The 13,744-nt window shown below is 40.5% G+C and overlaps 1 protein-coding gene across 8 annotated transcripts in view; it reads left to right on the forward strand.

Annotated features, from left to right (window-relative positions):
* szt2 (SZT2 subunit of KICSTOR complex) overlaps positions 1–13,744 on the forward strand; it is a 137,923-nt gene that overhangs the window by 42,156 nt on the left and 82,023 nt on the right. For all 8 annotated transcript variants that reach the window (XM_072390189.1, XM_072390193.1, XM_072390196.1 and 5 more), the window contains 11 exons: positions 449–565; positions 643–712; positions 1,624–1,809; positions 2,358–2,570; positions 2,795–3,032; positions 3,852–3,926; positions 4,638–4,776; positions 5,120–5,255; positions 7,384–7,504; positions 7,678–7,830; positions 13,013–13,115. In XM_072390189.1, coding sequence (XP_072246290.1) covers positions 449–565; positions 643–712; positions 1,624–1,809; positions 2,358–2,570; positions 2,795–3,032; positions 3,852–3,926; positions 4,638–4,776; positions 5,120–5,255; positions 7,384–7,504; positions 7,678–7,830; positions 13,013–13,115 — 1,551 coding nt within the window. The remainder of the gene's footprint in view (positions 1–448; positions 566–642; positions 713–1,623; positions 1,810–2,357; positions 2,571–2,794; positions 3,033–3,851; positions 3,927–4,637; positions 4,777–5,119; positions 5,256–7,383; positions 7,505–7,677; positions 7,831–13,012; positions 13,116–13,744) is intronic.

Genomic DNA, 13,744 nt, shown 5'->3' on the forward strand with positions numbered 1-13,744 from the left:
GAACTGGACTTTGCCAAGTTGTTGCCAGAACGGGAATAATTAACTGATCAGTCTATCGATAGATAATTATTTGGATCTTTCAGGTATGTTTATTCAAAACTTCAGTAGTTTTAAACTAGATACATTTCCTACTTTTTCTATTGGAATGATTGTTCTATTTTATGTTCTGTTTTGTATTAGAGTTGATCATTTCTTAGAATTTTTGGTCAAAACAAATTATTTGAAGTTTTCTTATTGAAGAGTGAAGTTATGTTTTTTTTTTTAGGGGCTAAATCAGATTAATCAGTATTGAAAGCGCTATTCAGTAGCCCCAGTTGGCAGAAGTTATTTTTGTGTATGATATACAAACCAATGAAGGATCCAGTGTCCCAGTCCCAAACCTGGTCCTTCAAAAAGATCTGAATAATGAAACCTTGTGTAGCGTCATATCTGATATTTCCGTGTTCAGGTACACCTCAGAGAGCAGTGTATCCCTTAATCGTTCACCTGGACAGCCGTCGTCCTATCGCTCTGATGAAGAGTTAATGGCAGTGTTGGACAGTCTGAGAGGAGCTGGTGTTGATGGGTGGGTTTATTCAACATAAAGTTTATGTTAAAGATTTCTGAATATTTGATTTGGTTCTGATTACTGTCTTCCATCAGGGTCTCTGGTGATTCCTTATCCAAACTTCCACCCCCTCACAAATTAGCAATTGTGGCCATAATGGATGAGGTAAGGCTTGTTTTTAAAGTGAGTAATAAAGCAGTGAGTAAATACAGCGCTGAGAGGAGGGTAGCTTCAGTTTTCAGCCTGTTCACAGCCTATTAACAGTTCACAAAAGCACTGTCAAATAAAAGCACATCATTTATATTGGTATTGCAAATGTTGTTCTTATTTATTTTGCCTAGATATGTTTGGTGAAGTCAGTGAGATATATTACATTTTCAAATGAACATAAAGGTTCTCTCTCCTATGTGTAACAACCACACACAGCTTTCTCTTTGTACATGAGAAATAATGAAACTAGCTTTGTGGTCAATATGAAATGTACATAGGCTGCATATCAGGACAGTAGTGAAAAAAAAAGTAATCATCAGGGTCTGAAAGTGATGTGAATACGACATAAAGAGCAACACAACGCATATTACACCATGTGATGATTTCTGTGCGTCCACCCCATGATTTCTTCGTGTGAAACAACCACCTTCAGTTGCAGTAACTGGAGGTAATCGTTTTCTGTGTGACGTTAGCAGTTATCGGTCACCATTGACAACTTAGCTTCAGCTCATTGAGGTTTGTACACATCTCTTCTTAAGGTCCCATCACAGCATTCCTCCTTGGCATCTGAATGCCGGACCCGCAAACAGCCAAAACTTTGGCTTTTATTGAACTGCTCACACTTGCTGTTGATCACTTAATCCATTTAATTTGATTAGCAGCACCTGGCTGATATACAAGTTCTTCATTCCTAATCCTTTATTGCTTTATCCTCACTAGTATACTGTTGGTGCATCTAAATGACACGTAATGTTTTTATTCTTCCATGTTTTTTGCCACTACATAGTGTGTTCACACACATATTTTTGAGGTGTGTACTGGATCCTTACTTTAAAAGAGGGATTGCTTTTTGTGCTATGATTCAGATTCGCTGGCTGCTGGAGGATGAGATTGTTTCTGCTTTGCGTCATTCTCGGTTCATCGGCTCAGCCACACTGCAGAAAGTGGCAGAGCATGTTTTACGCTCCAGTGGTCGACCACACTGTCACTGTGAAGATGTCCCACTTCAGTTTGTCTTCGGGCCTGAACAGTCTCTGGAAAAATTCAAGGAGGCAAGAACACACACCAACAAAATTTATTTCTGCCACTTTAATCATCATTTCTTATGAATATGTCACCTTATTCACACTACCGTCCTTGACCAGGTCGACTTTAAAAATACTTTATGTTAATATGTCCTCCCGTCTATGGCTGGCTTTTACTGATAAACACCTGTAGTAAGTGTTAACTGTCATTAACCGTGAAGACAACAATAGCAAAGTGAGTTGAAAACAATTCTTGAATAGCAAGAGCATTTCTGCTCAGGGGAACAGAGCAGCAATGTGGTGAGTAAAACGTGTCTCTGTTGCACTGATACAGCTGAATTTTACACATTAGCCATAATAGAGCTACTTTATTCAGTTCATTCTTCTATTTAAAAGGCTGTGTAGGCGTGCTGCTTACTGTAAAAACAAAAGCATTATTAGCTAGCAGTAAATAACTGCTGAGAGCTTCGCTGTTGGAGAGCATAGAGGTCATATCAGTGCTTGGACATACGTAGAAAGATGCATGAATGGATGTATGAATATGATGTATAACAGGCCACTGTCCTATTCTGCAGGAGTTCCGCAGAATGTCGTTTTCTGGCTATGTGTTGAATGGAGAGCAGGACAGCTTCTACTACATGTCCTTGAGCAGACTTCACCAGCAGAGGATCCAGGCTGCCAAGAGGTTGTCAGAGAGCACAGCAGACCCACCACAGCACCCCTGTGATACTGGAGCTCTGGAGGCTGTGATGCTGGAGAGTGAAGCAGAGGCACAGGCAGACAGCGAGGTCAGAGAAGTTGGATAAATGTTTAGTGGCAGACGAAAGAACACTACATCTACATCCTCTGCTTTTACAGTTCTTTTAATTGATTCATTTTTAGTGATGCCTGATGGTTAAACATATATGCATATATGTATATGTTTCTACACGTATATATACAAATGAATTGTGTTTTGATGAAAAGTGTGAAGACGACGCAGGTCTTTTACTGGGAATCTGTCCATCTGCAGAGTGAGGACAAGAGGTCCATTTGTCTTGTTGCTGATGCTCCTGGTGATGCTACTGCAGAAGCCATTGAACCAGTCAGAGCTGTGAAGCTTGAAGGAGATGACACTGTTAATGTGGTGGGGGGCAGATGTCCCCCCATTACCCTCCAGCTCCAGACTGAATGCTGTACAGAGCCCAGCTCACCCCCAAAGATGGCCTCTAGTGTTAGCCTGGCTGAGTCTGTGCATTCAGCCTCTCACAGTGAGTCTTTTTTTTTTTTACTAAATAAATTGCAGTATTATTGCAGGTACACACAGCTGTAAACAAATCCCATCCAGGAAAGTTTGGAGGCTGTTTAAATCAAATGTTTGGTTGAAAATAGCACAGAGTCCACTCACCAAACCATGACATCTTTGTATTTACTGTGTTTAATAAGATAGACTTTCAGTACTTACAGAGTTAAGGTGACAGTTGATGATTCCGATTTCAGGTGATATGGCTCAGCTGGCTATTTAGCACAAAGAGACCGTACACGATTCATGCATTCAAGCAGTTCAAAACTGTTAGTGATATTTCCATCTGCAGTGCAGCTCCTCTCTTGGCCATTAGTCAAAATCAAAAACTGAGTTTTAAAATGTTAGCAAATTAAGAATTGCGTTTTACTGTCAGCTCAACAAAGCTTGTACATTTAGCAGCAACTACAACCTAATGAACTGACAGTATGAAATAATTAGGAATTTACCACAAGGTGTCCTCCTGCCGGGACATATCCAATGGATATATTCTTTCTTCAGTTTTTGATTATCTAACAGTTAAAGGAAGACAGTTGAAAGGAAATCATGGTAGATATTAACTTAGTATCCAGTCATGGTTCCAGTTTCATTACATATCTGCCTTGGGTTGATTTCTCTTCTTAAGTACGAGGGGCAGCACTGATAGATCTCAGGGATACTCTTTCCAGAACAGGCTGAAGAAAGGCCCTAAGGTTGTGATAGCCCTGCTGTCTTTTACACATTGTTAGTCAGCCTGCTGATGTTAAAAGTTGTGAGGCAAAAGAAAATGCAATGATCTTTTCTTCAGGCTGTGGCAAACTCAGGCCGAGTCGAGTCCAGAGTGTCGTTTCCAGTCAGGGCAGTATGGACTCAGACATGCAGGGTAAGTTCTTTACACAGCTGAGTGACGACTGATGGAAAAATATTACATTACTATTGTCTTCCTAAATGCCTTGCCTGCTCAACACATATAAGCATGAGACTTTTAGCGTCTTTAGTGTGAATTCAGTAGAGGTTGACATGTTGTCAGGCACCATAATGTTAATCTCAGTTTAAAATATGAGCACTTTGTCAGCATTGCAGATGACTGAACCGTTGGATTACATTGTAGCTGTTCAGCGGTGACTGGTCATGACGTTCTCCTTCAGTTTAGGTTCAGCTGCAGACACTTTTGTGCCCATTTATGTTTTAGACCCAACTGCAAGGAAAATCCAAGAATCTTTCTTTCATTTGTAAGTTTCTAAATCTGTCAAGATGCTTTCATACAGTTTCTTTAAATTGATGGAGCTGTAGCAGGAGCTGTATCCAGTCTTTGTATGTGTTTCTGCTAACCACATCATCACATCCTGAGCAGTATCTCATCATAGAATTGGGCTTCCGACTTGTTGGCCTGGTGCTTCCTCCACTTTCTTTTTATCTCCGGACATCATCTTCAGACGAACAGTAACCAGAGGCTAAACAGACTTTCAGTTTTGTTGATTTAAAAATCAGGTTTAAGAAGTGAGGATCTGTCCACTCATGTAGATATTAAACGTCTGACATAATTCTGTCAATGATAGCACCATCATGCTGTTTTGTATTTGTGTGTTTGAAGGTTATGATGGTGGGAGCAGTGACTCGGAATGCGAGAGCCCCACTCTCGATGAGCAGGAGCGTCAGTCACCACTAATGCCAGACTTCTGGTTGATTGTTAAGATCCACCAGGACAGAGTGAAGGTCTACTCCCACGCCAGGTTCGACCAACCTTAGAACGTACTCTGTGGTGTCCCGTGGCCCACATTTATCTAGCATTTCAACGTCAAGAGTCATTTCTGATGCCTTCATTGAGGTTGATGAAATCTTTTTGCATGTGCTTTGAAGCGAAAGAAAATTTGTTTTAGGTTTCTTTTCTATTCAGCTATTTAGAGAAAGTATGAGAACTCATCATCATTTTTAAATTTCTCCCTGCTGAGAGAATGTAACCATCAAAAGTAAATCCTGTTTGTTTAGTTTTTTTCGCAGAATTTTTGGACTGATTCTGTTTGATGAAGGGATGTAATTTTAACAAATGAGTTTCTTTGGATTTTGTTCTTCCAGATGCTTCACGGAAGGAAGAGATGTCAGTGCAGAAGAGCTGAGGAAGAAAGAGGAAGAACAGGATCTTCCTGAATACTTACAACTGCACCAGATGGTGGTTGGGAAGATTGGTGAAATCTGCAGAACTGTCAATCAGGTAGCTTCTGCTTATGAAAATCCTCAAGTTAAAGAAATTTGTTATGTCGTGTTTCCCTTTTTATTTCTGTACCTTAATGATAATCTTTTTTTTTTTTCAGTGAAAGGTAAATATATATTATAGATTATAACTACTACGACTGCTTCTACTACTGTTGATGATGATATGGATGATAATTATAATAATGATAATATTTGATTTAATCATTCAAGTTATCGCCTTTCCTTTTTGTCAGAGACGGGTTAAAATGAGTTAAAACATCTATCTGAATTCTGAAAAGCAACACCTCAAAAAGTGTTGAAGATCAAAGTATTTAAGATTCCGTAAAAAAATTAAACAAATAATAATATGTATTAATTAAATTTCATAAAATGAATACCAATTTTTTCAAAATAACTGTTTATTCTGGCAAATATAACTTTCTTAAGCAGTCAACGTTTCATTTAGTCACCTTTAAGCTCAAAGTGAACCATTTTGAATGTGTTAATGTTGTTGTGTTACAACATCTAGAAGGAAACGTATTAGTTAAGCTGAGATACTTTAGATACTTTTAGGATTGGATTTATGACGAGTGAATATAACCACAGAACTTTCACATTTGATTTTTTTTTAGCAGCACTGAGTTGTTTGTTTTTTTTTGTTCAAAAGCATTCTGAAACTTTATTTTCCATAATGAAAACCAGCATTAATGATATAATTGAAAAAGTATGGTTTTCTATAAAGTGACTAATCGTGCTTTTTATTTTTCCACAAGGTACTTGAAAGCAAACTAGCCGGAATCTCAAAATAGGTCTGAACATGTTTTTGCCTGTAGTGTCTTGTCTGAAGTATGAAAAACAAAAAATGAACAACACTTTAAAAACAAGATACAAAATAGTTTACTTTTGTATCCTAGTATTTGTTTTAGTTCTTTGTCTATGGAATAGAAAGGCATGATTTTTTTTCTTTTATGTTTTTTAAGTGCTATACATAAGGCTTATTACAGTGTTCTATGCAGTTATTAGCGCAGTGTCTTAGCACAGTGTCTTAGCGCAGGACTTAGCGTAGTGTCTTAGCGCAGTCCTTAGCAGAGTGTCTTAGCACAGTGTCTTAGCGCAGTGTCTTAGCGCAGTACTTAGCGTAGTGTCTTAGCGCAGTCCTTAGCACAGTGTCTTAGCGCAGTACTTAGCACAGTGTCTTAGCGCAGTACTTAGCGCAGTACTTAGCACAGTGTCTTAGCACAGTGTCTTAGCGCAGTGTCTTTGTACTGCACTGCACCTGCGATCTCCTTGTTTGGGGTCATCCACTGAGTGCTACAGTTATCCCAGGGACCTTCTTTTCAGTTACCTCTTTTCAACTTCCTCCCTCAGCCCTTGGTATTTTTCGAGCTTGTCATATTTCTTCTTCCTCGTGTTGCTGTGCACTTTGAATTGCTACATCTATCACTGCTGCCTTCTTTTGTAGTTTGTCGACCACCACAATGTCCAGTTGGTTAGTCATCACCAGTTAATCAGTCTGGATCTGGAAGTCCCACAGGATTTTAGCTCCGTCATTATCCACCACCTTAGGATTTATCATTAATTTTGGTTTTGGAACTGCCTTTCCATACTCTGCACCGATGTTCCTGTACTGTACACTATGACTGCCACTTGGTTAAGTTGTACTTGCCTGCATCTTACACCTAGCGACTATGTGCTGGACAGTCTTGGACTCTGGTGCAGCTTCCACCTGGGGTCCTGTCTGGTGTGGAAGACACTGTGTTAAGTGCCTGTTTTGGTGCTGGCATGATTATTGCGTTGGTCCTGTCATCAAGACAAACCTTCTCTAGCCACTGATAGGACTTCTCACCTTTATTATGTAGACCAGGTCTATCTGTGGTACATGCCATGTGTAAAGGGTTATACTTCCATGAAGGGTTATCATTCTTCTTTGTCTTTTGGTTAATATATAAAACTTAGCAGTTTTATATATATCCTAAGTGGATCAAATGCATACATTGCTCCAAAGGCTTGAACCCCTTTGCCCGCATTCTGGTTTGAATTGACTGGAGGTGCTATCAGAGAATGTGCAGACCTGTTGTGCCTAACAGCATTTGGTATAAATTAAACAGTCCTGCATGCTGCTCATTGTCAACTTTGTTAATTTTTAGTGCATGCTGCTGCAGGACTTACATGACAGCCATGTGTGTAATACTCTGCTGGTGGCTGAGAGTGAGGAAGACATCTGGAAGAATGAGTCTCTCTACAGACAGAGGCCCAACACCTCTGATGGTAAGTCCAAAGAAGATAGTAACTTGGTTTTATTTTACCAGATTTTGGTATTTCTGTATTCACCTGTTTAAAAGGTGACGGATTAACAGACCCCTTTTCTGTGATATGACACTAAAAGGTCAGCTTTATGCAGTTGCTTCACACCTTTTTTCTCTTCTTTTTTAATCAAACAGAGTACAATACAGAGGAGAGCTATCAGGCCCGAGACTATCTGGCAGCCACCATGCAGTTCATCCCAGGACATTTTGCTTGTGACGTGGTGTGGAGCACAATCATTCACATTCACCCACGCCTGAAGATGGGACCTAGCATGGGAGTTTCCAGGGGTGAGTCATAGATCCTTGTTCTTTATTTTGAAAATTAAGCAGGGCAAAATTGATATTTTGCAAGGTTGGTATTAGAAAATTCTAATGACAATTAGTATGTGCCTCGAAGTGAGGAAAGGTGTGACAGATGAGGTCCCCCAGCAGTCTAAGCCTATAGCAGCAGAACTATGGGATGTTTCAGGATCACCTGAGCCATCTTTAACTATAAGTTTTATTAGAAAGGAAAGTTTTTGTTTTTTTAAACTTTATTTTTTCCAATTCAATTCAATTCAATTCAGTTCAGTTTTATTTATATAGCGCCAAATTACAACAATTGTCATCTCAAGGCACTAATAATATAGTCCAATCAAAATAATTGATTTCCAATCAATACAAAAACACAGAAATACAAGGGGGGTAAACACTACTTTGTCACACAGAGGTGCCATTTTGACCATCTTACAGCATATAGTTCTGTTTTAATTCATAAGCTGTAGGTCATTTGTTCCATTGATTGAATTTCTTCCAGAATGTCCAGCCAGTGGCTCAGTCCAGGTGGGTCAGTTTTCAGCCAACTTCTTGTAATGGCTTTCTTAGCCACCAGAGATAGGATCTTGAACAGGTATATTCTTTACCTAGTACATCACCTGGTGTCAGTCCTAGATATATATACAGGGGATCATCAGGAATATTATTTCCAAAAATTTCACCCATGGCTCTCAGAATCCCCTCCCAAAATGACCATATTTTCATACATGTATATGAGAGTGGTTGGCATTCAGTTGCCCGCATTGTCTCCAACAGTATTGTTGTTGTCCTAATTGTTTATTTTTAATTTTTGGTGTCTTAAAAAAACGTGTTGAATTTTTCCAACCAAACTCCCTCCATCTTTTAGAGCTTGTTGGTGTATGTTGGGTCTGTCAATCATTCCCAGACAACTCAATATTAAATCATTTTTCCCATTTCACTTTTATATACACTGTATTTCTTCCCTGTTGCTTCAATAAACCATTGACAGTTGCACCTGGCAACACCTCAACCACATCATTCCCTTCCAGTGAGATTTCCTCCTTAATTTCTGGCTTGTAAAAGTGTCTTAATTGAAGATATCTGTATAAATCTCCATTTTCCAGTCCATACTAATTTTTAAGTTAAGTTGTCTAAATTAATTAAATGTTGCTTATCTACAACTGTACATGTAGCTGTCTCTCCACTCCTCAAAGGTCTTGTCTAACATTCCTGGTCTGAACCTAGAAGTGTGAGAAGGCCACATCAACAGCTTACAGTCCCGTTAACTTATATTTTTTAACCATATCATACCATATTTCAAATATTTCTCTCCTAATCGAGTTTTCACCCTTAAGATCCATATGTTCTTTTCCACTGAACCATGACTCTGGAGGGACCCGGCCCAGGCTCATCTCAGTTTCCTTCCATCTGGCTTGATAACTCGGAGAGCACCAATATACTATGTATCTTAACTGTGCAGCATAGTAGTATACTCTCAAATTTGACAAAGCCAATCCTCCATTTTCTTTGTCTAGGGTCTTGAATCTTATCCTAGGCCTGGCTCCCCCCAGACGAACCTGGATATTAGCTTGTCCCATGCTGAGAATTGTGAATCTGGTATTCTAACTAGGAGTGATAGAAAAAGATATAACAACCTTGGCAAGAGGTTCATCTTGACTACCTCGATTCTTGAGCTGAAGTCCATCACTAATGTTGACCACTTTGCCACATCTCTTTGAATTTTATTGTTTATTAGTTTGTTTCATGAATTCTGTTGAATTCTTGAGTTATTATCACTCCTAGGTATTTTAATGACTTAGCAGTCCAATTTAAATGAAATGTCTTCCTGATTTATTTATTTGGCTTGTAATTAAAAGTTAAAAATCCATATTCTTCCATTATCTTTACTAATTTAATAAACGTTGTATCTGGGTCCTGAAGGAAGATAATTACATCATCAGCAAATAGACCTATCTTGTGTTCATCTCTTGCTAACGTGATTCCTGTCAACTCGACTTCTTTTCTAATTATTTGAGCAAGTGCCTCGATCAAAATTGCGAAGAGGGCGGGGCTGGCACAACAACCCTGTCGTGTCCCTCTGTACAGTTTGAAAGTGTCTGTCAGGTGCCTATTAATTTCAACCCTGGTTGATGGCTCAGTATACAATGCCTTTATGCATTTAATGAATTATCATCGAATCCCATCCTCTCTAGTACTTTATACAAAAAAATCCCAGCTGACCCTATCAAACCCTTTTCCAGCTATGCTGATCAGGGCAGTGCTTGTATGACATGGTCTATAATATGAAGGGTGCGCCTGATGTTATCCTGAGTTTGACGTCCTTCTACAAAGCCTGTCTGGTCTTCGTGTATCAGGTCAGGCAGAAAACACTCCAGTCTTTTAGTGATAATGAATGTGAACAGTTTATAATCTACATTCAGAATCGATATTGGGTGATACAACTCGCAGTTTTCCCCTCTTTGGGAATGACAGATATGACAGTGTATGCTTATGTTCATGTTTATGCATTTGGCAGACACTTTTATCCAAAGCGACTTACAGGTAGGCAGATAGGGTAAGGAGGTCTTGCCTAAGGACCCCTACTGGAGTACCTTTCATGCAGGGGATTTGAACCCAGGTCTCCCACACAGAAGGTGACAATCATACCAGCAATCATCGCCAGCCTGCCTATGGCTTTATCTAAGTCGTGTTTTGTAATGGGAGTGGTCAAATGTCTATTTTGCTCTGAGTCTATTGAGGGGAGGTCCAGTGAAATCAGGAATTGTGTTATTTTATCTTCGTCAACGTTCTCAGGCTGTGAATATAAAGTCTCATAGTAGTTTTTAAAGATTCTATGAATTTCTTCTGGATCATACTTGAACGTATTTGATAAAGGGTCCCTGATTTTGTGGATTGAATTCGTTATTTGTTGCGTCTGAAGACGCCTCGCTAATATTCGCGTCGCCCTTGGGCCTGATTCATAAAAGGTTTGCTTTATGAATCTCAGTTTATTTTGTGTTTCCTTATATCTGTAATCTGATGCCCTATTGTGTCTTTATTGTCATTTTTGGGGCGTTATTTCTCTAGTTTTTCCAATTCCTTCTCTAAATGATCATATTTTGATCTATGAATTTTCCTGACATGAGCTGTTCATGATATTAGCTTCCCTCTCATAACTCCTTTGACTGTGTCCCAAACAATAGTTGTGCCGACATGGTCTTCCTAATTATCATTTATACATTCACTAATTTCTTTTTTAAATTTATTCCATTGCTGATTTATTGTTTAAAAGTCCAATATTCAGCCTCCATAGCGTATTCCTTGGCTTGCTGTTTAAATGGATATTTAAATAAACAATGCTGTGGTCAGATATGTCTGCTGATCTGATACTCATGTACCCGGTGTCTATCTATAGTATTCATCAGAAAAAAATCCATCCTAGAGTGGACTTTGTATGTAGCTGAGTAATGGGTGAATTCCCTATCCCTTGTATGGACAGTTCTCCACACATCAAATAAGCCTGCCTCTCTTATCACAGTGTTTAGGTCTTTTGAGTTTGTGGATCCACGTCTGCTTGTGCTTGTTGTGTCTAGTTGGTGGTTTAAAATTGTATTCCAATTTCCCGAACAGACAAAGATCCCCTCACTCTCAGATATAATCAGGTCGAATAATCTTTTGAAACAAGATCTGTCCCTCTCCGGAGGAGCATAGATATTTCCAAAAGTGACCAGGACATTATCCATCCTGCCCTTGATCATTATATATCTACCGTCATCATCTCTTTTTTTCTTTAATCAGGTCAAAGTTTAATGAATTATATTATTATCACAAGCCCCCTCTTTCTACTATTTTTACATGAACTGTAATAAGTGTAAGTGTAAATACCCAAACTTTTTTAGTTCCGGTTTTGACATGTGTGTCTCTTGTAAAAGTATTACTTGGGATTTATCTTTTCTCATTTTCGTTAGCACCCTACTCCTCTTGACCGGGTTACCTAAGCCGTTGACAAGCTATTTTCAAATTATGTGACAATATCTCTCAAATATAGAAATTTACCTCCCTTGCACTGGGAATCATCTCGGAGCTGTATGGAGATCACTCTGGAAACTTTAGTTTAAGTTTAAGTTTATTCCGCGCTCTCCGGGTGATGTCGTCCTCTGCCTCGCGATGTCCCGTTACCTTCTGCCACGACCCCAGCGCTCTCCGGGTGACGTCGTCCTATGCCTCGCGATGTCCCGTTACCTTCTGCCACGACCCCAGCACTCTCCGGGTGACGTCGTCCTCTGCCTCGCGATGTCCCGTTACCTTCTGCCACGACCCCAGCGCTCTCCGGGTGACGTCGTCCTCTGCCTCGCGATGTCCCGTTACCTTCTGCCACGACCCCAGCGCTCTCCGGGTGACGTCGTCCTATGCCTCGCGATGTCCCGTTATCTTCTGCCACGACCCCAGCGCTCTCCGGGTGACGTCGTCCTCTGCCTCGCGATGTCCCGTTATCTTCTGCCACGACCCCAGCGCTCTCCGGGTGACGTCGTCCTCTGCCTCGCGATGTCCCTTTATCTTCTGCCACGACCCCAGCGCTCTCCGGGTGACGTCGTCCTCTGCCTCGCGATGTCCCGTTACCTTCTGCCACGACCCCAGCGCTCTCCGGGTGACGTCGTCCTATGCCTCGCGATGTCCCGTTATCTTCTACCACGACCCCAGCGCTCTCCGGGTGACGTCGTCCTCTGCCTCGCGATGTCCCGTTATCTTCTGCCACGACCCCAGCGCTCTCCGGGTGACGTCGTCCTCTGCCTCGCGATGTCCCGTTATCTTCTGCCACGACCCCAGCGCTCTCCGGGTGACGTCGTCCTCTGCCTCGCGATGTCCCGTTACCTTCTGCCACGACCCCAGCGCTCTCCGGGTCATTAATATGTCATACTGCCTGCTGCAGTGTAACTGAGCATCAGTCGGGTTGTGGTTTCATGGAGCAGCTCATCGTGTAATCTTGTGAAGTTTACAGATATTACAAAGTTATATGCACATGCCACAATCTGCGGTGACAACACAACCAGATGTCACTTCACCTATAAACCATGTTTCATTCTTTTAAGCTTTGCTGAAATATAGACGTGTCAATGGGTAGAAAATAGTAATGACCATGTTTTTAAAATCAAGATCTATTTTCCAACATGTCAAACTTGTTTCTCTGTCACAGCAATCCAGGCCCTTCGCTCTGTGCTGAACTCCTTCTGTGTGGTCAACAGGAAGAACATGTTTGTCTACCAGGAACGCACAACCAAATCAGTCTTCTACCTCAGGTTAAACTTTCTTATTATTATTCAGTCTTTATTGCTGTACTTCCTAGTTGGGTTTGGTGTTGCTCTTCTTTGATTCACATGTTTTTTTCTATCACGTTTTTCAAGCATTTTTGGCCAGACACAGTATTTCATGTCCTTCAGCTGTCACATATGAGTTTGGTACTGTAGCAACACATCTTGCCTGCAACTGTTATTCTCAACACTTAGATTTGTGGAGATTTTTCTCTACTAGAAGCAAAACCCAACTAATATCATAAAGGTAGCAATCGAGAAGAAGCAAAATCAGACCGTCTGGAAACTGGACTGCTGACACACATGTTAGGCTCAGTAAATGTTATTTTTTTATATCCTGTTGCTGATTGTGGAGCTACCAGATCCTGCTGTTAATTGATGGGATAATTGAAATGTTGATTTATCCTCAGACTTCACAATTCATGTCACTGTAAAGACAAAAGTTAGATCATCAAAACTCGCTGCTCCAAACACGCTACCTAAGTAACATAGGCAACATAGGAAAGACGGCTTTATATTAAAGGTACTTCAGTTGTACATGCAGGAGAGTAAGGCCTGATCCCAGTTCCTTCTTTGTACTCTACTTGTCCTGTTTGTGGAGGCACAGTGGTCCTCTC

The sequence above is a fragment of the Leuresthes tenuis genome, unplaced genomic scaffold (genome assembly GCF_036924035.1).
Source record: "Leuresthes tenuis unplaced genomic scaffold, fLeuTen1.0.hap1 SCAF_7, whole genome shotgun sequence".
In the NCBI taxonomy this organism is placed as follows: domain Eukaryota; kingdom Metazoa; phylum Chordata; class Actinopteri; order Atheriniformes; family Atherinopsidae; genus Leuresthes; species Leuresthes tenuis.